Source organism: Cyprinodon tularosa, unplaced genomic scaffold, assembly GCF_016077235.1.
Source record: "Cyprinodon tularosa strain WSP-4 unplaced genomic scaffold, ASM1607723v1 ctg252, whole genome shotgun sequence".
In the NCBI taxonomy this organism is placed as follows: domain Eukaryota; kingdom Metazoa; phylum Chordata; class Actinopteri; order Cyprinodontiformes; family Cyprinodontidae; genus Cyprinodon; species Cyprinodon tularosa.
The window spans coordinates 107,983-135,220 of record NW_024038939.1 but is presented as its reverse complement, the minus strand read 5'-3'; the positions used below and the strand labels follow the sequence as shown (position 1 = coordinate 135,220).

Below are 27,238 nucleotides of genomic sequence, written 5' to 3'. Positions count from 1 at the left end.
AAGTGAAACAGCGCTTTAGTTGTGCTGATTTTCCACAAAAAGTGCAAAAGTAAGCTGTGATTACATTTCAACAAGTTACAGTCTAGATTTCTTCAAATATTTCCAGGCTTAAAATATGTAGTTGCAAAGTGGATAAAAGTATTTAAAGAAAGTACAGATTTCTAACAAGATTTCCTTCCTTTAAACATGCAAACATCTATATAAGCAGATTATTTTTTGGATCCATCCAGAGGAATAGGAGTTCTACTCGGTTTTGGTGTCTGAAGTCATCACAGGGTTTGAAGACAGTTTATCCTCCATTACTCTCCTCTGTTGCTTCTTGGCCGAGAGACAGATCCACATGAAAATAAAGAAGCCTTTGGAAAAAGATACCAAAACTTATAAGTTTAACTTCAAACTGTTCTCCAACAAGCAGAGCTGGCCTGAGCCATTTTGTTACCTTAGAAGAGGTTATGATTCACTCACACTAACTAAACCCTAAATGTGAGTGATAACAGCTGTATGCATTACGGGTTTCATTGTGCAGATAAGCTGCTCCACCATTAATGCTAATATACACTCACCGGCCACTTTATTAGGTACACCTGTCCAACTGCTCGTTAACACTTAATTTCTAAGCAGCCAATCACATGGCGGCAACTCAGTGCATTTAGGCATGTAGACATGGTCAAGACAATCTCCTCCAGTTCAAAGCGAGCATCAGTATGGGGAAGAAAGGTGATTTGAGTGACTTTGAACGTGGCATGATTGTTGGTGCCAGAAGTGCTGGTCTGAGTATTTCAGAAACTGCTGATCTACTGGGATTTTCACGCACAACCATCTCTAGGGTTTACAGAGAATGGTCCGAAAAAGAAAAAACATCCAGTGAGCGGCAGTTCTGTGGGCGTAAATGCCTCGTTGATGCCAGAGGTCAGAGGAGAATGGCCAGACTGGTTGGAGCTGATAGAAGGACAACAGTGACTCAAATAACCACCCGTTACAACCAAGGTGGGCAGAAGAGCATCTCTGAACGCACAGAACGTCGAACTTTGAGGCAGATGGGCTACAGCAGCAGAAGACCACACCGGGTGCCACTCCTTTCAGCTAAGAACAGGAAACTGAGGCTACAATTTGCATAAGCTCATCGAAATTGGACAATAGAAGATTGGAAAAACGTTGCCTGGTCTGATGAGTCTCGATTTCTGCTGCGACATTCGGATGGTAGGGTCAGAATTTGGCGTCTACAACATGAAAGCATGGATCCATCCTGCCTTGTATCAACGGTTCAGGCTGGTGGTGGTGGTGTCATGGTGTGGGGAATATTTTCTTGGCACTCTTTGGGCCCCTTGGTACCAATTGAGCATCGTTGCAACGCCACAGCCTACCTGAGTATTGTTGCTGACCATGTCCATCCCTTTATGACCACAATGTACCCAACTTCTGATGGCTACTTTCAGCAGGATAATGTGCCATGTCATAAAGCTGGAATCATCTCAGACTGGTTTCTTGAACATGACAATGAGTTCACTGTACTCAAATGGCCTCCACAGTCACCAGATCTCAATCCAATAGAGCATCTTTGGGATGTGGTGGAAAGGGAGATTCTTATCATGGATGTGCAGCCGACAAATCTGCGGCAACTGTGTGATGCCATCATGTCAATATGGACCAAACTCCCTGAGGAATGCTTCCAGCACCTTGTTGAATCTATGCCACGAAGAATTGAGGCAGTTCTGAAGGCAAAAGGGGGTCCAACCCGTTACTAGCATGGGGTACCTAATAAAGTGGCCGGTGAGTGTATATATATATATATATATATATTTCACCAACTTTGACTAAAACCCCCAGAGCATCGACACAATTCACCTGACATACTCCTTGGATTCTCACTCCTTGGGGTTCACATCACACCAGTTTGCTGTAAAAAATGCTAATACCATTATGGCCACTGAACCAGTACTTTTGGCAAGGCTAGCAGATGCCATCACTAGCTATAAAAGCAAATAAGCGTTTCTACAAAGTTTGTTAACAGAAGGACGCAGAATCGCTCTTGGTTAATCTGTGTATTACAGTAATGTGTTGACTGAGGATTTCAAAAACCCATTGGAACACGATATAATGACTTGATGCCACAAACCAACACTGACTGTTGAAACTCAATTCAACAAAATGAAACTCTGGAACTGAAGTGGGGCTCTTTCACAGCACATCTGCTGTGGTGGAAGAGAGAAAGATAACTAAAAACTGTCTTCCCCTTCTCAAGAAACTGTCTTGGGAAACCTGAGGTGTTGAAAGGACAGCCAAGAGTCATAGTTCCTCCAGTGTGTCCTTGGCTGTCCGCTGGGGCTCATGCTAATGTGACATACCTGAAACACGGGGCATCTCAAACAGGTGGCCTGGTCTATTAAGCTACCTGCTCTCAATGCGGAGGATTAGGGTCTCTGATCCTCATCCTATTTCTAACAGGGTGCCTAGCCACCAATCAGAGATCAAATGGCCCCAATTTGGAGACTCCAAGCTCTGTACTCCTGAAGCACTCCCCCACGGGGGTTAAAAAGTGACGCAGTTGGAAGCTTTCTCTGGGTCCTCAAAGCACATGTAAACCTGTTAGGCAAGCTCTTACGTACCCTCTTATGTACCCTGCAGGGGGTGTAGAGCTTGTCCATTCTCCATGGCCAGTTGTGCTGCTCTTTAAGAACTCGAGGTTTGTCAGTTAGCTGCATTGTCCTCTCCATCAACTGACAGTAGGCTTTCTTTGGGAGGCTGGGAATTGTGAGTCTAATATAGTTAGAATAGACCATCCTGCCATCACACCTGGGTCTGCCAGTTCAGGAAAACTTGTCCTGATTCCTATGCTTTTTTAAAGAGTAATGACAGTCCCACAGCATCCAGAGGCCTGATATTCAGGGGGAATCTCTTCTACCCCTGATCCTTTTCACCACCTTGATAAAAAGTTCAGGTGAAAAACAAGACTGATTCTGAGCACCTAATCTCTGCTATCTTCAGGGGAGGGTTGAGAAGCTTCTCAGAGTATTTTTTACAAAGTCCAGCAACATCCTTAGTCAAGGTCAGCATCTCCCTTCCTCCACCGGAAACAGAGCTAGCAAAGCATTGCTTTTCCCTGCAGAAGTGACAGATGGTTTGCCAGAAATGCTTTGATGCAGACTTACTTTCTTAATGGCGCCACCAAAGTCCGTCCGGGTGTGAGCATTTGCCTTTGCAAGTGCTTGGGCAGCAGCAAATCTGAGATTTCTCCTGGGGTTGGGAGATGAATAGCCGCTCACACTGAGCCTGGTTCTGCTGGAGGTTTATTTCTGTTAAAAGGGAGTTTTTCCTCTCCGCTATTGCTACAAGCATGCTTAGTGTGAGGGATTGCTGAAGAGTCAATGAGTCGATGCAATCAGCTGGTTTTACTTAGATAGAAAACTTTGAATCAATCTGACTGGATCATCTGGTGAACTGGAAAGTGCCTTAAGATGACATGATGTGAATTGGCGCTATAGAAATAAACTGAATAAAATTGAATTGAATGTGTCATTGACCGAGTGCTCAGCCAGACTTTGCAAACAGAGCCTTACTACCTACCTCGGTCTACCGATTCTGTTTGCATTCCTTCCCTAACTGCGGATCCAAGTTACTACTAGATGGTTTTCAGTGGACAGCTCACGCCCTTCCTTAACCCGAGTGTCTAAAGGCTGATTTATACTTCAAAACTAGGTCATCTGCATAGGTGTCTCAGTGAACAAAAAGACGCCCCCTCTTCAGACACTCCGCTGCACCTCTCCCAAATTGTAGGTGACCGCAGAAAGGGCCGCAGACAGGAGGCCGGCTTGTTTTTTTTTTATAACCGAAATTGTGGAAAACAACTCGTGAAGTTTGACCAACTAGAAGAGCGAGGTGTGCGAGAACGTTGGGACCCTTTTTCCACCTGGATCTCTGCTCTTTTTGGCCCTCATGTCCATCCGTTGTCGGACTAAACTCGCCCCCACTTCCCCACCGCCTCGGCCGTATCTAGACCCACAGCGTGTAGCGCAGACCACGCGTCAATACCGGGCTAAATCAAAAATGTCTGCATCAAGCTCACTGCGACACACTGCTGCGGCAGTATAACCAGCCCTTAAAACATGCAGCTAAAGTTCAGACGACTTGACTACAATTTGGATTATTGAATTCCAGCCTAGGAAGTCCTGGTGCCAGGTGCACTGATGGTTTTCAGCATTGTTGGAAGTAAATGAAATGATAAAAAAAAAAACAACAGAGATTTGGGTGATGTTTTAAATTATTACTTTTTTTTGTTGAATGGCTAAAAGCACCCTCCCTCAGTTGTTGCCTCCAGGGACCGCCTACATTGACTTTGCCTAGAGCCAGCTCTGCAGAAAAGGACATTAACATACCAATAGATATGGCTGATAGTTCTTACCTTGTAAGGAGTTCAGGATGCAAAAAAGATAGAGAACTGGGTAGTTGATGTAGCCAGATCCCAGGAAGGCAAGACCCCAAGTCATTCCCGTCAGGCAGGTAAGGCCCAGTAAAGTGAGACTACTCTGGCAGGATGTTTTGAACCTCTCTGGAACTCCCCATGACTTTCCACTGATGATAGCTCTATGCTTTGAGGTTCTCATTAACACTCGTCTCATCTTACAGATGCTTGAGCCCACTGCCACTAGTATACCAGTGTTAAAGATGAATACAAGAGCAAAATAAACAATGTTTACAGAGTAGAAGAAGGTGTCATCTGTGATCCAACAGCTGTAAGACAAAACACATAAAAAGATAATAACAAAGCTGTATTTCCCAGGATACAATAGAAAAAAGGAAAAAAGCCATGGACATTTTAAAGGGTTTAAAAAAATAACACATCATCATTTAGGATTTTCTTTAACAGATTAAGTTGCCAGAAAGTATGCTAACAAGATATAATAACGAAACCCCAAAACAAACATTTAGATAATGATCCCATTGGAAAGTTTGATAAAAATATACACTGCTCAAAAAAAATAAAGGAACACTTTGAAAACACATCAGATCTCGTTGGGGAAAATCCTGCTGTTTCTTTATACTGATATGACCTGGGTGATGTGTTAGGAACAACAGGATGCCACATCATTTTATGGAAATGAAAATGATCAACCTACAGAGGGCTGAATTCAAAGACACCCCAAAAATTACAGTGAAAAAATGATGCAGCAGGCTAGTCCATTTTGTCCATTTTCATTGCAGCAACTCAAAATGGTATTCAGTCATTTGTATGGCCCCCACGTGCGTGTATGCATGCCTGACAACGTCGGGGCATGCTTCTAATGAGACGACGGATGGCATCCTGGGGTATCTCCTCCCAGATCTGGACCAGGGCATCACTGATCTCCTGGACAGTCTGAGGTGCAGCCTGGTGGCGTGGGATGGATGGAAACATAATGTCCCAGAGGTGTTCTATTGGATTTAGGTCAGGTATCAATTCCTTCATCCTCCAGGAACTGCCTGCATACTCTCGCCACATGAGGCCGGGCATTGTGGTGCACCAGGAGGAACCCAGGACCCACTGCACCAGCATAGGGTCTGACAATGGGTGCAAGGATTTCATCCCGATACCTAATGGCAGTCAGGGTGGTGTTGTCTAGCCTGTATAGGTCTGTGCGTCCCTCCATGGATATGCCTCCCTGAATCATCACTGACCCACCACCAAACCGGTCATGCTGAACGATGTTACAGGCAGCATAACGTTCTCCACGGCTTCTCCAGACCCTTTCACGTCTGTCACATGTGCTCAGGGTGAACCTACTCTCATCTGTGAAAAGCACAGGACGCCAGTGGCCGACTTGCCAATTCCGGTGTTCTGTGGCAAATGCCAATCAAGCTCTACGGTGCCGGGCAGTGAGCACATTCAGGCCACCCTCGTGAAGTCTGTTTCTGATTGTTTGGTCAGAGACATTCACACCAGTGGCCTGCTGGAGGTAATTTTGTAGGGCTCTGGCAGTGCTCCTCCTGCTCCTCCTGCACAAAGGAGCAGATACCGGTCCAGCTCTCCTGGAGTAACTGCCTGTCTTGGAATCTCCTCCATGCTCTTGAGATTGTGCTGGGAGACACAGCAAACCTTCGGGCAATGGCACGTATTGATGTGCCATCCTCGAGGAGCTGGACTGCCTGTGCAACCTCTGCAGGGTCCAGGTAGCGCCTCATGCTAACAGTAGGGACAGTGACCCTAGCCAAATGCAAAACTGGTGAAAAAAAGTCAGAAAAGATGAGGAGGGGAAAAATGTCAGTGGCCTCCACCTGTAAAACCATTCCTGTTTGGATGGTTGTCTTGTTGTTGCCCCTCTAGTTCACCTGTTGTTAATTTCATTGACACCAAAGCAGCTAAAACTGATTAACAACCCCCTCTGCTACTTACCCGACTAAATCAATATCCCAGAAATTTAATTAACTTGATGCTATACTCTATAAAGTGTTCCTTTAATTTTTTTGAGTAGAGTATTTACCTGCCTTGTGCAATTAATCTGTCAGGTATGTTGGTGAAAATAATCAGCCTTTGTATGACTTTAATTGCTGTTCAATATGTCTTAAAGTGCTTTGCCACTATTTCTCCATAGCTAATTAAACAATGGTCAAAATGTCTATGTAATCACAAATAATCCTAACTGAAGACAGATGTTCAAAATTAAGAATAATACATACAGTAATGGTTTCAATTAATAAAGTAAAACAATGGTTACAGTTTGAATAGGAAGATTCACTTAAACCTTTTTTACTTACATGGCATTGGTTTCATTGGTATCTGTCATGGTTAACTGTTTAACTCCATAAAACTGTTTAATGTCTTTCAAACACAAAGAAGTTGCCACAATTACCAAAGGAATCCCTAAAAAACACAAAATAGAAATAAAGTTTTACATACTTTGTGTAGATGTGCAACATTTGTACAGTAGTAAAGCTCAACACGTACCAGTCTAATCGGTGCCTAATTAAAGACATTCTAGCCAAACATCTTAGATCAAAGGTTTTCCATCATCTATGCGGGCAAGACCCTCAGGTATCCTAAAATATTCTAAAGGAACATGCAAACTAGTTTTGCCAACCTCGTTCACTTTAGTTACCACTTATTTACTTAGTAATTTCTTTGTTTCCTTAGCTGGTATCAGAATTCCAAGAATTTGCCAGCCTACTTCTTAGTGTGACTGAGGTCAAGAAACAATCTTAAGAGAGACATGCTTCCAAGTAATTTTGATGAGGCCAAACAGATGGCAGAACAGGTAAGTGAATTCATTATTCTGTATTAGGGTTGTCACGATACTAAACTTTTCAACTCGATACCGATACTAAGGAAAATATTCGATACTCGATACCATTTTCGATACCACAAGGATAAAAACAAAGACTCCAAAATTCTACAGAAATATTTTCATAAATAAATAAAATACAATAAATAAACACAATAAACAATAAGAAAAATATTTTGAGGTTGTATGATGTGCACAATATTAAGCAAGCTTGGTAAAAAACTTAAAATTAAGTGTTCCTTCCTTGGCTATGCTTTGCACACATAACAATGACACTAGCCAAACGATGGTTCAATCACACAGTGTTCAGAAAGTGCATTGTCCTCTATTCTGCACTATAGATGAATGACTGCTTAGGTGCTACTGGTGGTGGTACTGTATCGATACTTTTAAAAACAAGTATTGTATCCGGATACGTTTCAGTATCGATACTTTTTTGAGTTTCGATACTTTTGACAACCCTATTCTGTATCACCCAACCATCTATGTTGTATAAAATCCAGGTTACTTCTTCCATCCTAATCAAACAGTTCTTTATCCAACCTGGACTCAACATGTACCATAATTACGAGACCAATTAAAAGGTAGTAAGCAGCACTCACCCCATCCAGCAAGAGACAGTTTGAGCAGGTACCGTTTGTAGTAAGTGTTGAACACCTTTATCAGCATTAGGTAGAGGTGCAGTCCCTCTATAGCCATCCAAGTGAAACAGGACAGCAGGGAGTAATGCATGACCGCAGCCAAGAACTCACACACCCACTCAAGCTTCACAGTGGCCCCCCATTCAGTCAAGAGGAAGGTGCAATTGAGGAGTAACAAGGCTCCACTCAGAGATACATTGATATACATAGTAACGTCCATTTTGTTGCTTCTAAAGAAGGAAAACAAGATCCAGTCAGTGCAAATGAACACTGCACCAGTGAAGAATAAGACTACTATTCTGTAATATGACAAAGCAGATATTACTCAACTCACCTTTTGGTATAAACTAATGTTTTGAAAATATTCACTCCTTAATGCCACAACATTAAAATGATCTAACGTGATCTAACTAATACAAAATAAGCCAAGAAATCAGTTATGGTAAAATTAAATCAGTTTTTGTAAATATAAATATCTATCTATCTATATGTATATAGATAGATAGATAGATAGATAGATAGATAGATAGATAGATAGATAGATAGATAGATAGATAGATAGATAGATAGATAGATAGATAGATAGATAGATAGATAGATAGATAGATAGATAGATAGATAGATAGATAGATGGTTAATGACTATTCTAGTTGCAAATGTCTGGTTTTTGGTGCAATATCTCCATAGGTGTATAGAGGCCCATTTCCAGCAACTATCACTCCAGTGTTCTAATGGTACAATGTGTTTGCTCATTGGCTCAGAAGGCTAATTGATGATTAGAAAAAACTTGTGCAATCATGTTCACACATCTGAAAAGAGTTTAGCTCGTTACAGAAGCTACAAAACTGACCTTCCTTTGAGCAGATTGAGTTTCTGGAGCATCACATTTGTGGGGTCAATTAAACGCTCCAAATGGCCAGAAAAAGAGAACTTTCATCTGAAACTCCACAGTCTATTCTTGTTCTTAGAAATGAAGGCTATTCCATGCGAGAAATTGCTAAGAAATTAAAGATTTCCTACAAGATTTTCCTACTCCGTTCATTGGACAGCACAAACAGGCTCTAACCAGAGTAGAAAAAGAAGTGGGAGGCTGCGTTGCACAACTGAGCAAGAAGATAAGTACATTAGAGTCTCTAGTTTGAGAAACAGACGCCTCACAGGTCCCTAACTGGCATCTTCATTAAATAGTACCAGCAGTAGCTTGTTTGTGCATAAAAAAAAGTTTTAGTCTGTCAGACAGACACACTGTCTACTTTTAAAGCTAGGCTTAAAACCTATTCTTTATCCTGAGCTATCTCTATAGTTCTGCTGCTATAGGCTTAGACTGCTGGAGGACATAGGGACCCCTTTTTCTTCATTCTGTTTCATTCTATCTCTATTCTCCCACTCTGCAGAATCTGTTAGTTCAATCTCTAACGTTCTGCTCTCTCTGCTTTTTCTCATAGTAGCTTCATCTGGTCTGTTCCTGTTTGGCTGTGACTCCATCCTGGAGAGAAATATCAGCTGTGCTGCTGCCATCAACACCTTTGTTTCTAGATGTTGGAGCTTGGCCTGTTTTCCAGTGTAGTCCTGTTTCTCTGACTGTGACTAACTGGATGTGCTCTCTTCATCCTCTGACATGGGAGCTGGCTCGGAGCTCGTCTGCCTGGCTGTGTGTTTCCTGGACGGGGCCGCCTGTGGAGCTGGTTGACAGTTGCCTTTTGTATCTATGCTTCTTTTTCTATGTCTGCTTCTGTCTCCTTGAACCCCAGTGGGCCTCAGCAGATGGCCGCTCACACTGAGCCTGGTTCTGCTGGAGGTTTCTTCCTGTTCGAAGGGAGTTTTTCCTCTCCACTGTCCCTACAAGCATGCTTAGTGTGAGGGATTGCTGAAGAGTCAATGAGTCGATGCAATCAGCTGGTTTTCCTTAGATAGAAAACTTTGAATCAATTTTGCTGGATGATCTGGTTGAACTGTAAAGTGCCTTCAGATGACATGTTGCGAGTTGGTGCTTTATACAGTAAATACACTGAATTGAATTGAATTATATATTTATACTGAGAATATTTATCATTATCATTTTCTAAAATTCTATGTTTATTCGCCCAGTCTATGTAATTTTCAGCAACTGCCTGGTTTTAACCCCCTTAAATTACTGCCACACTTAATGCAGTAAGGAGAACTGTCTTTTAATTTACAATAAAAAAACTTCATGACATGTTAAAAATATACATAGAATAGTGTTAGAACATTGTGATACCAAATTCCTTTTATGAGGTGGATACTTACCTGTTGAACACATATACTACAATAGATGAGGCACTGAAGAAAGCAGAAAGGCCACAGCCTATGTAACTGATGTAAGACAATATTTCCCAATGGACTTCACTTATTGGCAATCTTATCTGCAAAACAGAAGAGTGTAAATAGCAAATGAGTCAGATGTTAAGGCTATATGACATTTAAACACTTCTTAAAAGATTACTTAAACACACTTTTTCATTATTGTTATTCTATTAAAACAAATGTGAAATAACCATTGATTAAAAGCTACAGAGACGGGGATCTGGAGTCAACATGTCATTTCTATGTCATGTTTTTGTTCTATCCAACCACTGAATCAGTAGCCTCGTGAGACCATCCTGATCTCGCGAGCTTTCAACGTTTCACTCGCTAATCAGTCTAGAGACTCTCCGTTAAAGAAAATTTGGAGCCGTTCACCAAACGAACGTCCAATCAGCGTTGGCTTTGAGGCGGGTTGAGGTGTGACGCAACGAGAAGCGCGACAGTTCAGTCTAAAGAACATGGCGGCTTCAGCCGATGAAACTAGCGTTAGAGCAAAGAGCAAAACACTGCTCTGGAGGCTTTTCTCAGAGGAAAAGATGTTTTTGCTCTTCTCCCGACTGCTTTCGGCAAGAGTAGCCTGGCTGTTAGTACGTCATATGCTTCGTTGATCTGATTGGTTTATTTGGCCCGTCTATCACCAACATAGGCCAATCAGCTAACCAGTATTTTCGCCCCTTCCCAAAATTACTTCAACGGAAGGTTTCCAGATGGATATGCGGAGCAAATCCATCTGACGGAGTCAGGTTACTGAACCAGGTGAATCCAATCTACACAGGATAAACTAGATTAGAACAAAAACATGACATAGAGATGACATGTTGACTCCAGATCTCTGCTACAATAAATTTTTTTAAAGAGAACTTTGTCAAATTAGGAGTTACCAGTAGGACGGCGAAGGGTGTTGCATGGTTGCAGGCGCAGTTAACAATATCTTGCTTAGTGTGAGTTTCACATCCATCAGTTCTCCAGTAAAAATCTTAAAAGATAATTAATAACAGTTGTGTAAAAAAACAGTTTACTGATACTGATTCCTTATTTTGTAGATGTTTTTAATACTTAAATTATTCACAACATCAAACAAAAGTATATATTAGTCAAATCCAGTGTAAGGATGCACAAAATAAAGTTTTTCAAATAAAGGTTTTTATTGTCAGAGAGAAAAGAATAGTTCCTAGGGAAAAGACCCCCATTAATATAAAAATATCCGTTTACTTTCCCTAAACACCGGACTTTTCATTTGTCGCTTAAAAAAGGAACTATCCCATATTAAGAAACAAAATTAGGTGTTTAATTTAGTTCAGGTTTGATTGAAATGTTAACAAAATACATTCATATACTCAAGAAAAGGCTATTAAAATCCTAATGGTGGATAGGCCACAGCCAGGCCAGGCCGTTGCACGCCTGTTCCCAGTAAATAATCACTTAAATAGGACTTCCTATCACTACCGAATTCGTTCCAGAAGCACGATCCATACTATCGGCTCATTTGCGCACATGCAAGCAGATTTTCATCCAAAAATAATGTAATTATGGTACTAAAAGTATTTATTTTTTATCCTTAAATCAATAAAGAATGCTAAAACCTATCTTTTAAACCTTTCTATGTCTTTTGCGAGACAATTCAATGCTTTCTACATTTTCTCCGTTTAGACAGCTTCTATGACGTCATCATCGGATATGCTCAGAGTAGTCCGACAAAATATGATTACACAATATTTATCTTTTTTTTTGTTATTTATCTTTTTAGATTGTGCACTATATACCATAATACTAACGAAGAAAGGAAAAAATTAATTTAAAATCGAAAGCCAAAAAAGTTATCTCCCAGAAGTAGTGTACGATTCCATTTCCAGCACAGACAAGTGATAAAACAGAAAGTATTTAAATGAATTCATTTTTCAGGAAATTCATTACTAACCTTAAACACATTATAGTTTAGTACATTTACTGATTTAAGGGGGTAAAAATATAATTTAGTTTTTTTTACAAATTAAAATTAAGGGCAACCCTGATGTATATCTGGTTGCGGATGCGCCAATGAACTGATGGTACGGATCGTGCTTCCCGGGATAGATCGTATTTCCCGGCATGGATCGTGCTTCCCGGGACGGATCAAGCTTCCCGGCACGGATCGTTCTTCCCGGGACGGATCGTGCTTCCCGGCACGGATCGTACTTCCCGGGATGGATCGTGTTTCCCGGCATGGATCGTGCTTCCAGGCACGGATCGTGCTTCCCGGCACGGATCGTGCTTTCTGGGATGGATCGTGCTTTCTGGGATGGATCGTATTTGCCGGCATGGATCGCGCTTCCCGAGACGGATCATGCTTCCCGGCATGGATCGTGCTTCCCGGGACGGATCGTGCTTCCCACCACAGATCGTGCTTCCTGGGATGGATCATGTTTCCCGGCACGGATCGTGCTTACCGGGATGTATCGTGTTTTTCCGGCATGGATCGTGCTTCCCGGCACGGATCGTGCTTCCTGGGATGGATCGTGTTTTTCCAGCATGGATCGTGCTTCCCGGCACGGATCGTCCTTCTCGGGATGGATCGTGTTTCCGGCCACGGATCGTGCTTCCCGGGATGGATCGTGTTTCCCGGCACGGATCATGCTTCCCGGCATGGATCGTTCTTCCCGGGACGGATCGTGCTTCCCAGCACGGATCGTACTTCCCGGGATGGATCGTGTTTCCCGGCACGGATCGTGCTTCCCGGGACGGATGAGGCTTCCTGGCACGGATAGTGCTTCCCAGCACGGATCGTGCTTCCCGACACGGATCGTCCTCCTTGGGATGGATCGTGTTTCTGGCCACGGATCGTGCTTCCCTGGATGGATCGTGTTTCCCGGCATGGATCGTGCTTCCAGGCACGGATCGTGCTTCCCGGCACGGATCGTGCTTTCTGGGATGGATCGTGCTTTCTGGGATGGATCGTATTTGCCGGCATGGATCGCGCTTCCCGGGACGGATCATGCTTCCCGGCACGGATCGTGCTTCCCGGGACGGATCGTGCTTCCCAGCACAGATCATGCTTCCTGGGATGGATCGTGTTTCCCGGCATGGATCGTGCTTCCTGGGATGGATCGTGTTTTTCCGGCATGGATCGTGCTTCCCGGCACGGATCGTGCTTCCTGGGATGGATCGTGTTTCCTGGCACGGATCGTGCTTCCCGGGACGGATCGTGCTTCCCGGCACGGATCATCCTTCTCGGGATGGATCGTGTTTCCGGCCACGGATTGTGCTTCCCTGGATGGATCGTGTTTCCCGGCACGGATCGCGCTTCCCGGGGATGGATCGTGTTTCCCGGCATGGATCGTGCTTCCCGGGACGGATCGGGTAGTGACACCTCCCTCTGAAAAAATTTTCTGATGCAATACTTCAAAATGTGCATAAGAAAAAGCTGATGGAAACGTGTCTACTCACACTACCATCCTCTCTTAAAGAAAAAAGTTGACACCCTCTCTTTTGTGTTTCCTCTAATAATTTGTATTAAACTTGATTTTATTGTTTTTTTAGCCAGTATAATAATCCGCATTATTCTTCTAAACAACATCACTTTTAGATGAGCTAACACAAAACTGTGGATGATTACTTTTTGGTGTGGTAGTTGGAACACTTAATTTTACAAAAAAAAAGGAAAAATACCATCAATTTTATTATTACATTTTACATATAAACTGTGCAGATAGTTATTGACATTTATGTATTTTTTCTGGCGGTATCAGTGGGGGGGGGCTTGGAATTGCAGAACTTTATATCAATTCAGAAAGTTGTAAGAACTTGATGCTCTGATAGGGAGTTAAACAGAGCAGAGTTTCTTTTTATGCAACGTTCACAACGAACGTGTTTGGGCAGCAACAAAGTTTCTGCTGGATCCTTTTTGATGCTTGTCCACATTAAGGTCAGACGCGGGTCAAGAGCATCTTTGACGCTCCTGAAGCGCGTCCAGTAAAGTGTTTCCAGATGCGTCTGATGCTTCTGCTACTCCTGTGTTCAATGGCAGAGAGCGGCTTTGCTATATTTGCTGTGATCAGCGGATGAAAAATAGTTTTAATATATTTTAAAGTCCACCTCAGAACATGGTCTGTGTCGTCAGTTAATCAAGATTACCATCCTGCCTTAAAATATTATTTCTCTGTCGGAGCCGCTCAGATCCCAACATACCAGCGGTGCGCTGCCACTGGGAATCCCCAGCAACAGCTGGTGGCTTCCCCTACTTTTCGTGGCGGCTGGAAGTAGATGTTAGCATTTTTCATGTAAAGTGCATCGAGCTGCAGGCGCCAGAATAATAAAAGCGAACATATTTTTCCGGCAGATTTTGACATTTTAAGTCAATTTAGGCGTTAATAAACTGTTTCAGAGGAGTGATCATAGCGCTCTGCATCAGCAGTGCTGTGTCTGACTCCCTGCCAGCTCCCAGATCAGCTTCTCTGATTGGTTGATGTGGCGCTCCAGCAGCTAAAGGTCAATGTTTCCAACTCCAGAGGCTGCTGCATCTTTTGATGCATCTTGATGCACGTCAACCATTGTCTTTGCATGTGTGGTGGGATGGTGTTACACTCTCCCCACTCTGTGCATCAGGTGTAGCAAGAGGCAAGCCGTTGATTGGTGGGCGGGGCAGATGGCTTTATAGCTGAGCAGGCCTCTGCAAGTTGCATGTGTCTTTGTTTCCCCTACATGTCGGCTGCCTAAGTTTCTTGATCAGCTCCTCTGAAATCCATTGCTCTGCTGGTGTTAGCCGCTGCAGCTTCCATCTAGTCCTCCCCTGCTGGTCCTCTCTCTCCCTGGTTAGGCTGTGTTTCCACTCCTGGGGTTGTCTTGGAGCTGCAGCGCTTTGGATGCTCTGCTGTCTTGTTTGATGTGTTTTTTTGGGCGGCTCTCAATAAAATCGGTTGCTGTTGGACAGCAGTGTTGCCAACTCAGCGACTTTGTCACTGTAATTAGCGACTTTTCAGACCCCTCCAGCGACTCTTTTTCAAAAAAGCGACTAGCGACAAATCTGGCGACTTTTCTGGTGTCTGCTGTGGGGCGCCTCCCCCTTCCAAACCCCGTTCACCCGCTTCCACAGGAGTACCTCTCAGCGCTGGATTCAGAGCCACAGCATGTTTAATCTCAGCATCCTGACTGCAAATGAACCACGCGTATGCGCCGGGTTGACAGCGCAGGTTGATCACGCTTGAGTCAGCTCCCTCAGTCCCTGAACCTGCCATATATTTCTGTGAGCAGGCAAGCACAGCCTTATGGGAAATCTAGTTAGTTTAAAAAATAATAATAATTACAAATATTTGCTCACATTGTCATTAATTCTTTGCATTTTTTTTTGTTCCATTTAGATTTTTTTGTTGTTATTGTAATGTAAAAACAAATGTATGGTTGAAAATGTTCATGTTTTACCATGCTTTTTAAGCTCCTTTGTGGACCACAAGGGAAAAAAGACAAAGTAAGAAAAAAGCTGGGGAAAAAATATATGCAAATTAGGCGATGACGTCATTCAGCGACTTCTAGCGACTTGTAGCACAGCCAATAGCTACTTTCCTGACTGAGGAGTTGGCAACACTGATGGACAGGCGGAGCGAGCGGAGCATGAGTCCTCTGGCCCCATTCGAAGGCAGTGCTTGCTTTACTGTTTGTCTGCTTATTATTAAAGTTACTAATGTGTTTGCTTTTATTTTGATTTACTAATTTGTTTCCTTTTGCATTGCATGGTTTGTTTGTATATATTTATTTATTTTTAATAATTTAAATTGCCCTTTTTTTTCTATGATCCCTTTTCTTTCCAGGGACCGAGTAGTTTTTAAAAGAAATGTTTTAGTGAAATTATTTAATAAAATGTTGTGGACTATTCTGTGTTCTGGTGGATCTTGTTTTAAAGTTTTAAACATGTAAACCAGCTGCTTAACATAACATAACATAAAAAGAATCTAGAATATCTTTACAGGTTGTCAATAAAATTTAGTAAAGACTTACCACTTTCATCAAAGTAGTGACACTGTAACTCAGAATCGTTCTGTAATAAACACAAAAATGCAGAGATGAAACTTGACGCTGATATAATTCAAAGTAAATATTTGTTTTTGTTTTTTTCCAACATTATAATAAAATAAAAAGGTTACATTCATTGTTAAAAGCATTTTCAACCAATCTTACATTTTGAGGCGTCATAACCCTGAAAATTATTTCGATCGGTGTGGTGAGGTCCTTAAGCTGACGGTTCCCCCGTAGCTCGATCCTGAGAACCATTGATGAAATAGTTTCATTGTGCATCTAATATAGAGACAGTCAGAAGAGAAAGAAACAAAGAGAAGTTCAGCCAACAGTTACACTCCGCCTACACAATATCTATAATAGAAACTTAAAGAATGTAAATACCTCGAAATGGCTGTGATCCGTGTAACTGACCAAACCAAAGACCCTCTCTTCTTCTGAAATGTTCTTCAGGTGGTTTACTGGCATCCAAACCTCAGGAACAAACGATTTGTCGTAGGCCTGTATCTATTAATAAATATATATAAATAGATAAATCGGTCAAAACTCTTTAAAGTTTTTCTACCAGTTTTAGTCGGTGAGGCAGACACCCTGTCTACTTTTAAAGGAATAGTACACCCAAAACATGATTAGCCTTCATTTTCTACTCACCCCCATGCTGAACAACACTCTGGAGTACTTTTTTGATATCTCAAATGCATCGCGAGATCTGGGAGGCTTCTTGCTGTCTGCTGACATTCAAATAATGGAGGTCTATGGCGCCCGAGGCAGAAAGGTCCATAAAAGTCCACAAAAAACGTGTCAATATTCCTCCATACTGCTCGTCCAATGTATTCCAAGTGTCCTGAGTGGGTAGCGTCCAGAATTTACTCGAAACGAAGTCATTTAGAATGTTTTTAGAGCATAAACAGTAGTGTATAGGATTTCCTAAAAGCGCGTTCACGAGTCTACGGAAACCGCGGCAGACCAAACCAGATGAAAGTGCGCATTCAGCGTCTGCTCTGCCAATAATGCAAGCGTAGAAGAAGAAATGTGCTGTTTACCTGTGCAAAGAAAGAAACAACATAAGAAAAATCTCTGAGGACTTCAGTGTTGAGGAAGAGCATGAGTTCTTTGCCGAGCTGAATGCGCACTTTCATTTGGTTTGGTCTGCCGCGGTTTCCGTAGACTCGTGAACGCGCTTTTAGGAAATCCTATACACTGCTGTTTATGCTCTAAAAACATTCTAAATGACTTCGTTTCGAGTAAATTATGGACGCTACCCACTCAGGACACTTGGAATACATTGGACGAGCAGTATGGAGGAATATTGACACGTTTTTGTGGACTTTTATGGACCTTTCTGCCTCGGGCGCCATAGACCTCCATTATTTGAATGTCAGCAGACAGCAAGAAGCCTCCCAGATCTCCAGATGCATTTGAGATATCAAAAAAGTACTCCAGAGTGTTGTTCAGCATGGGGGTGAGTAGAAAATGAAGGCTAATCATGTTTTGGGTGTACTATTCCTTTAAGGCTAGGCCTAAAACTTTCCTTTTTGATAAAGCTTCTAGTTAGAGTGGCTCAGGTTATCCTGATCTATCTCTATAGTTCTGCTGCTATAGGCTTAGACTGCTGGAGGACATAGGGACCCCTTTTTCCTCATTCTGCTTCATTCTATCTCTATTCTCCCACTCTGCAGAATCTGTTAGTTCAATCTCTAACGTTCTGCTCTCTCTGCTTTTTCTCATAGTAGCTTCATCTGGTCTGTTCCTGTTTGGCTGTGACTCCATCCTGGAGAGAAATATCAGCTGTGCTGCTGCCATCAACACCTTTGTTTACAGATGTTGGAGCTTGGCCTGTTTTCCAGTGTAGTCCTGTTTCTCTGACTCTGACTAACTGGATGTGCTCTCTTCATCCTCTGACATGGGAGCTGGCTCGGAGCTCGTCTGCCTGGCTGTGTGTTTCCTGGACGGGGCCGCCTGTGGAGCTGGTTGACAGTTGCCCTTTGTATCTATGCTTCTTTTTCTATGTCTGCTTCTGTCTCCTTGAACCCCAGTGGGCCTCAGCAGATGGCCGCTCACACTGAGCCTGGTTCTGCTGGAGGTTTCTTCCTGTTCAAAGGGAGTTTTTCCTCTCCACTGTCGCTACAAGCATGCTTAGTGTGAGGGATTGCTGAAGAGTCAACGAGTCGATGCAATCAGCTGGTTTTCCTTAGATAGAAAACTTTGTATCAATTTGACTGGATGATCTGGTGAACTGTAAAGTGCCTTGAGATGACATGTGTTGTGAATTTGGCGCTATAGAAATAAACTGAATTGAATTGAATTGAATTAAAGGACTGCTGTGTAACTTTAGACCTGAATCCGATAGACGTTCGCTTTGGAGATGCAAACTGAGAAGTCATAGGATTGTTTGAAAGTACGAGGCCCCACTAACCATTCTAGATTAAATCTTAAATCAGAAAACCAAAAAATATATCAGGTAAATATTTTTCCAAACAGCAAGATTTTACTAGGATAGTTCTTGTGTTCAAGAGGAACTCAGACTATCATAAAGCGGCGCTCTGGGTCATTTGTGAAGGAACAGTGAAGGAACCAACAAATGCGACCTTGTTGTTACCCATAGTGAGGAAAACCTCTCTCACGCTCAGATTATCGAGGGCTGATCCTTGCAAGGCCCTCAAACCTTAGTGAAGATGACCTTAGTTTTAAAATCTAATAGAAATTGTGTTAATTATGAAGCAAAAACATTTCATTTATGCCGCTACCATTTTGCTAAAATAGAAAACTTAATAATCAAAGGTCAACCAGCTCCTTTTATCTTATCGAAATCAAATAAGATTACAGTCAGTTTGTGTATTTTTTGCTAATTTTTGTGATGCAAAGAGACAGTTTGCAGAAAACTAAATATCTGTACTCTAGAACTGAATTATAAAGTCACTATTATGCTTCATTTTTGATCAAATATGAAGCAGAAGTTTCTCACTCTGAGTTTATTGTGTTTAGTTCAGATTCAGATGGTGGGAACTGCAGTGGCGAATAAATAACACAGAGGTTTCGGTACTATTTCTGTATTAGAGCTGAGGTACTGGGTGACAGGGTGATTCCGGTTTGTGATGGAAGTCATACACTGCAAAAACAATCTCAAAATGAGTAACAATGTCTTAAATTAAGGGTATTTACTAGGAATGCACGATATAATCGGCCCCCTATCGGTATCGGCCTTAAAACTGAATATCGGACATCAGCCACCCCACCGATATTTAACCCGATATTTGATCAGCTTCTGAGTTTCTAAAGTCTAAAAAAAATAAATAAATAAATACTACTACTTCTTCCTCAAAAACGTCTTTTTTACAGACTTAAAACCTTCTAAAGACGAGGGAAAAAATATTGATACATTAAAATATCCCAATATCTTCCTATGCTGATATATTGCCATTTAAAAACACCATATCAATCTCTTTTACTAATGAAATATTGCTATATGTCATCGTTATGCTACGAAATCCCCCGAAAATTCACCAAATGTTTTCATATTTTTATATGTTGATATATTGACGCGGTATCGATCTATTTTACTAACAAAATCTCACAAGAATTTGCAAAATATCACGAGAGTTTGTAACAGAACGATGAAATTTCACGAGATTTTGAAAGTAAAATAGATCGATACCGCGTTTTTAAAAATCTATTTGATATCAGCATATGAAAATATATTTCAGTATATTATTTTTCAAAGTGTCAGGAATGGATAACAAAACTGCTATTTTCAATGACTACTTATTTTTGTCCAGCTTCAACATCGGTATCGATATCGGTTATCGGCTACATGAGTTTTAAAATATCGGCATATCGGCTAAAATCCCTAGTATTTACCCTTAATTCGAGCTGGTAAATAAGATGAGTTGCCAATAGAATAAAGTATTTTTACTCTTAAAATAAGTTATCTAGATATTATGCACTTGAAATAAAAAAATGAAATTGTTTTTTCTTATTTTAAGTGTAAATTGTCTTGTTCCATTGGCAAAGTGTCTCACTTAAATACTTAATTCAAGAAAAAATGCACTTATTTTAAGAAGAAATTATTTATTTAGATTAAATTTTTTGCAGTGTACCCATAATGCCTGCAAGGCCTCATAATGAAAGAATGAAATAAGGTGGGTCTATATAATTGTATATTATCATGTCTTCTATGCTACAGCTGTATTTTTTTTTCATTTAAGTCTAAAAGGATCACGCCAACTAATGTAGGAAATGTTAAATGATTAATCCTGATCTAATGTTTTTGCACAACAAAAACCTGATATTTTAACAGTGGTGTGCAAACTTTGAGAGACACAATAATGTAATCTTTTAAATACTTCAAATACTTTATAAATGGTATACCTGTGGAGCTTCCATCAGGATTCTGGCTTCTGATTCGTTGAGAGTAGAATTGCTGATTTTGGAAACGTTCACAGACAAGGAGTTCAGGTTGTCGACCCGGGAGTCATTACCCTCAGGCAGCGGTAAATCCATAACTCTGAGGATTATTTTTTTCTCGATTCTACAGAAAAAAAACATGAATCAATGGTTAAATATGCATTGTGTTACAAGAACATATACTCTAGTATAATTTATTGGGTTCTGTGTGATAAATGTGACACAAAGTAGTGCAAGGGGAGAAGAGTGTGTAAAAATTGTGAATACTGAAGAAACAAGGTTACTTTCAAACTGTTTAAAGGCATAGCGCAGACTTTATGACCTTAAGAGTTGATGCATATGAGTTATTTTCCATGATTCCTCAGGCCAATATACGACGCCTGACACTATCAATGCTACGAGCACGGATCCGCCCTTGAAATACCGACTTTGTAAGTTGGGAAAGATGCACCATTTATTTATTTATTTATTGTTTATTTGAAAGGGGACAGTGTACATTAATCAACATCAAAACAATGTAAATATACCCGAGTTAGCTAAGGAGTGCTAATTTTCATCGGTAGTCCCCCAGCCAGGTATTAAAAAGGCAACCTTAAAAATAAACACAGGTATAAAATCACAAGATAAAATTACAATACCAATTACATAAAAAACATTATGGTTAAGAAATACAATTCATGTAAAATAATTATAAATTATTTAAATACACACAGAAAACCTTAGTGCCCACCAATTTGGCTCTCTATAAGCCATTTTTTGCGTCCTTTTTGAGTGAAGAGAATGACAAAGAGTCTCTGATGGTTTCTGGCGCTGTGTTCCATTGCTGAGATGCTCTTACGGAGAAGACAGCCCGACCAAAGGCTGTTTTTCTCCGGGGGATGATGCAGTCTTCCCTCACTGCCCCTCTCTGACCTCACTGGATCTGAACTGTACAAAGTCACATAGTGGAGCTGGTGCTAAACCATGTCTGATTTTATAAATTAAACAGATGTTTTTGAACTTGATAAGATTGTTCCAGGTAAGTAACTGATATTTCCTCAGAATACTACAGTGGTGGTAATGGTATGGATTTTTTATCCAGTATTTTTAATGCTTGTTTATATAATGTTTCTAATGGTTTTATTGTAGTAGAGTGAGTATTGGACCAACTTATTAGACAATATGTTATTTGGGATAAAATCATGGGAAAAAAATGATTTAGCAGCTTCAGTTGAAAGAAAATCTCTAATGAATCTGAAGTTTGCTAAACTAAATTTAATCCTATTACAAACTTTTTGGATATGAGCCATTGTTGGCCAGGTCATGTGACCTTGGAGAACGTATCGCGTTACGGCCACAGGCTCTTCTGCTACGTTCAGACTACAAACAGCAAGAGCAGCTAAAACGCGCATGCTGCTTCATTTTTGATGCTTCTACAAGTTTAGTTCACGGCAGAAGCATCTTTACGTCAGTTGGTCTGATGCGCGTTGGACGGAGCTACCCTATAATTTGTTTGCCTGTTTTAATAACAGCTATATTTGCTGTGATCAGTGGGTAAAAAATTGTTTTAATATGTTATTAAGTGAGAAAGTCCTCCTGAAAACTTCGTCAGTGCAGTCAGTTCATCTAGATTACCATCCTGCCTTCAAATGTTATTTCTCTGTCGTAGCCGCTGAGACCACCATACACCGGCGGAGCGCTGTCACTGGGAATCCCATTCAACAGCAGCCTCTGGCCCGGTCCCTCTTTGCGGTTTGCCGCGGTGGCTGGAAGCCATTTTTCATGTACGTAATCCAAACTGCAGGCACCAGAATAAAGCGAACATATTTTACGGGCAGGTTTCGGCATTTGAAGTTAATTTAGGCGTTAATAAACAGTTTCAGAGGAGCGATCATAGCGCTCTGCATCAGCACTGCTGTGTCTGACTCCCTGCCAGCTCCCAGATTAGCTTCTCCAATTGGTTTTGATAGGCGTCAACCATTGACTCTGCATGCAAACTACCTGCTTCTGATGCCTCTGCTACTTTAAGTGCGAACGTAGCATTAGAGAGTCATGGAGCTAAGGCTTTTACTCTACTATTTTTCCGGCTGCTCTACTACTAGTCATTGCTGAGGCATGGATAAAGTTTAAACCTTCAGAAGACGCTAAAAAGAGAAAACGTGAAAGGGATCGTGCACCACGAAAAACAAGAGTCTATCATGAAGAGGAGTTAGATTTCTGGTGCAGGATGGAAGAAAATCGATTCTCTTTTCTGAACGTTACTATTAGACTGGTAAGTTAATACACTGAAATTTTTTTTTGACATTTACTTAATCATATTTAGTTATTTAAACACAATTGTTTCATGTTAGCAGGGTAGGATATAAAACAATTGTGTTAAAGTAACAAAACGTGATTAACTAAAGGCCAAAAGCAGTTGCACAATTTTTTTAAGTGTACATTGCTCCTAGTATACAGTCATATATCTTTGAAGTTACTTTTTTTTGTTTAATTAAAGCAAAATACAGGCAGAGAAAGCTAGCGGGCTACAAACAAAAGCTACTGGGGGTGCTAGACGTGAAAGTTAGAGGTTTAGCACCCCTAGTGGCCAAAAGTTACAGAGTGTGCCTTTAAAGTCGTAGGGAAGCGACTGTTCCAACCATTGCATTTCCGAATTCTCCCGAGTGCTGCCCGACTTTACACCAGTGAATAAAGGGAATGTGATTGGTCGGTTATCAAGGGGGCGGGATTGTTGTGGCGGAAAGTTTGCAAGCTTTTTGGTTGTGGCAGGTTTGTCGGAAGCAGCTTGCTAACCAGTTAGCAACTTAGTGCTAGCAGGTTCCCAATGGGAAATTCCATTGGGACCAAGTAGCACTAAATTGGTGACTTAGAAACGACGCTGTCAAGGAACGCTATGGACAGCGGAAACATGCAAGAGGAGGAGAGTTTAGTGTCGGAGGTCGTGGATGAGTCTCCTCCGTCATCCATTTTTTATTTAGAGGAGGAAAGCGGGGACGAAGATGTTGTGGAAGAGGACGCCAGGGCGGCAGAAGCTTGGTTTGGTGTAGAAGGCTTCCAGCCGTACATGTTTGAGCCCTTGCCTCGCAACGCTGCCAGTTCTGTTAGCTCTACGCCTGCTGAAGACACAGACGTCCATCCCCGTGAACACTGGGACGCAACTCAATGGGAAAGGAACCGATTCTGATTTCTGATTTCAACCGTTCAGTGTTGCCAACTCCTCAGTAAGGAAAGTAGCTATTGGCTGTGCTATAAGCCGCTAGAAGTCGCTGAATGATGTTATTGCCTAATTTGCATAATCTGCCACATGATGTGATGTTCATGTTATTGACGCTGTTGGAGAAATAACGTTGTTAGAGAGAGACAAATTGAGTTAAAATACTTTATTTTATTTATTTTTTACATTTTTTTTTTATTAATGTTTATTTTATTACAGTACTAAATGAACCATAAAGAGACACTATGGCAGAGTTACAATTTCTATTTCTTTCAACTATTTTTTTACTTTTTCTTTTTTCCCTTGTGTTCCACTAATGAGCCTAGAAATCATTATCTTAGAGTGGAAAACACAATGGATAAGGTGATTAAATGACTGTGGCTTTGTGAATCAAATGTCGTTATTTATTTAAGATAAAACATTTCAAATTCAGATTACATCCGCATCGCCTCGGCGCTGAATGTAAGCAGGGCGGGGCGGCACCGCGTGATCAACCTTCACCATCAAGCTTTCATGTAAGAGTCTCCAAAAGCTGCCAGTGACACCAGAAATGTCGCTAGATTTGTCGCTAGTCGCTTTTTAAAAAAAAGAGTCGCTGGAGGGGTCTGAGAAATGGCTACATATAGCGACAAAGTCACTACAACTGTTGCGTATATTAGCTGCGACATATGTATCAAGATGCTATGACCGAAAAAATTTGATTGACAGATGACCGTTGATATATAATTGGATGAATTTAGGTGTTCAGGCTGACGGAGAACTAACTGGCCTGCAGAAGATAACGGAAAAAACACATATTTTAAGACAGGATTTTTCTAAAATAGAAAGTTTCTAGATTTTGAGACAATATGGTCTGATAAAAAGTACATTTATACACATGTTTAATTAATTAATTATTTGACATTCAAATATTATTTCCCTTCGACTTTAAGTAGAAAAGTTCTAAAGGAAACTGTAGGTAAAAGTAGGGATGCAGGATATAATCGGGCCCCTATCGGTATCGGCCTTAAAACTGAATATCGGACATCGGCCACCCCACCGATATTTAACCCGATATTTGATCAGCTTCTGAGTTCCTAAAGTCTAAAAAAAAAAAAAAACTACTTCTTCTTCTTCCTCAAAAACCTCTTTTTTACAGACTTAAAAACTTCTAAAGACGAGGGAAAAAATATTGATCCATTAAAATATCCCAATATCTTCATATGCTGATATATTGCCATGTAAAAACACCATATCAATCTCTTTTACTAATGAAATATTGCTATATGTCATCGTTATGCTACGAAATCCCCCGAAAAATCACCAAATGTTGCCATATTTTTATATGTTGATATATTGACACGGTATCGATCTATTTTACTAACAAAATCTCACAAGAATTTGCAAAATATCACGAGAGTTTGTAACAGAACGATGAAATTTCACGAGATTTTGAAAGTAAAATAGATCGATACCGCGTTTTTAAAAATCTATTTGATATCAGCATATGAAAATATATTTGAGTATATTATTTTTCAAAGTGTCAGAAATGGATAACAAAACTGCTATTTTCAATGACTACTTATTTTTGTCCAGCTTTAACATCGGTATCGGTTATCGGCTACATGAGTTTTAAAATATCGGCATATCGGCTAGTTAAAAGCCTTCAGCTGATCCAAAATGCTGCAGCCAGAGTTCTGATGAAAATGAAAAAGAGAGATCATATCTCTCCTATCCTGGCTTCTCTTCATTGGCTTCCTGTTAAATCCAGAATAGAATTTAAAATCCTCTTCCTCATATCAGAGATATTATTGTCTCTTATGTTTCTAACAGAGCACCTCACTCTCAATCTAGAAATCTGGTTCCTAGAATTTCTAAAAGTAGACAAAATGTCATAAAGTGGTAAAACATGTTCAAAGGCTCATTTGCACTTACCTTATAAATGCCTTTTTAAGTTCCCGGCTGGTTCTGAAGAGATCTTGACATGCTTCCTTTATGGTTATGAGTATCTTGTTTTCCTCCCTGGAATTGTTAATATATTTCAGTTTGCTCAAATCAGACAGGATAGCAGCTTTCTTGCAAGGTCCGTGGAGAAGGTAACAAATCGTATCTGAGAAGTACAACAGGAAATACGGATCAAACAGGTAACAGCCTCGTTTAAAAAGATATACATATATATATATTGCTAGGGTTCTTTATAAGGAGATTACTCTTTTCTTTAACCCTATAATGCCAAATGTATCATATTTGATACATACGGTTTCTGAAATGTTTCTGACACCTTTTGCATAATTTAATGGTAAAAACTTTGCTCAAAGTCCTATTGTACACAATTAGATATACCTGATAACAGAGAGCAGAAGACTTCACAAAAAATAATCTTGACTTATCGCATAGTAATAAATTATTAATATCAAAAATGTATTTCTGTATTTTCTTTTTCCATATTTTGTTAAAAGGCCAAATTAGGACTTCAAACCGGCAGATGGCCGCTCACACTGAGCCTGGTTCTGCTGGAGGTTTCTTCCTGTTCAAAGGGAGTTTTTCCTCTCCACTGTCGCTACAAGCATGCTTAGTGTGAGGGATTGTATTTGAGTCAATGAGTCGATGCAATCAACTGGTTTTCCTTAGATAGAAAACTTTGAATCAATTTGACTGGATGATCTGGTTGAACTGTAAAGTGCCTTGAGATGACATGTGTTGTGAATTTGGCGCTATAGAAATATACTGAATTGAATTGAATTGAAACCAAAAAAAAAGTAATTTTCTCTTTTGTTTTATTCTTGGATAGGGCTTTAAAGGGTTAACACTGTTAGTCACAATGAGCAAAAGAAACATGAAAAGGAAGTTAAACTAAGCAGAATTAATCAATTATTAACAAAGACGAATGCAAATTAGTGTGCAGGTGCAAACAGAGTGCTTCCATGTGTGCTGTCCAAACACGTCCATTACCAGAAGATTTCACTGATTTTAAAATGACACACGAGACTCGTCATTCTGTCCTGTTTAGTCATTTTCAGCATCTTTACTTAGTTTACTCACAATTTTCTAAGGTATAAATGACATATTCAGATTCCGCCGTAGAGTTTATACAACCATACGATCCGTTGAACCATGTCTCATTGCTGGGGGTGCATTTAAATTCAGAGTAGTCGTAATGTTTCATGGGTTGAACATCACCGTTCCTCCTTTCAGTTATGGTTACATTGGGTGTAGTAACGCCAAGTTCATAGTGCGCGATGTTGATACAAACTGAGGACAGAAGGTACAACAGACCCCACAGTTACACAAAACACTGCAAATGAGGATTTTCTACCAAGAGAAGACGATTTCAAAAATGACTTTGCTGTTGGAATGAATATATGGCTTTGGGGGAAAAAAGATAAATTCTTATGCTGGTACCTTGATGAGCCCAGGACTGATGGAGCAGCAGTAAAACAAAAACTGGAATCATAGTT

The 27,238-nt window shown here is 40.7% G+C and overlaps 1 protein-coding gene across 1 annotated transcript; it reads right to left on the bottom strand.

The window, feature by feature from the left end:
* Positions 1-27,238, bottom strand: LOC119785617 (adhesion G-protein coupled receptor G2-like). The gene is made up of 13 exons (XM_038288349.1): positions 27,183-27,238; positions 26,823-27,032; positions 25,716-25,890; positions 20,573-20,732; positions 16,589-16,711; positions 16,367-16,483; positions 16,187-16,226; positions 11,101-11,195; positions 10,163-10,278; positions 7,856-8,124; positions 6,730-6,835; positions 4,400-4,728; positions 1-356 (listed from the first exon to the last, which is right to left on the bottom strand). The coding sequence occupies exons 1-13, from the start codon at positions 27,232-27,234 to the stop codon at positions 244-246; spliced, it is 1,905 nt and encodes a 634-aa protein (XP_038144277.1). The 5' UTR covers positions 27,235-27,238; the 3' UTR covers positions 1-243.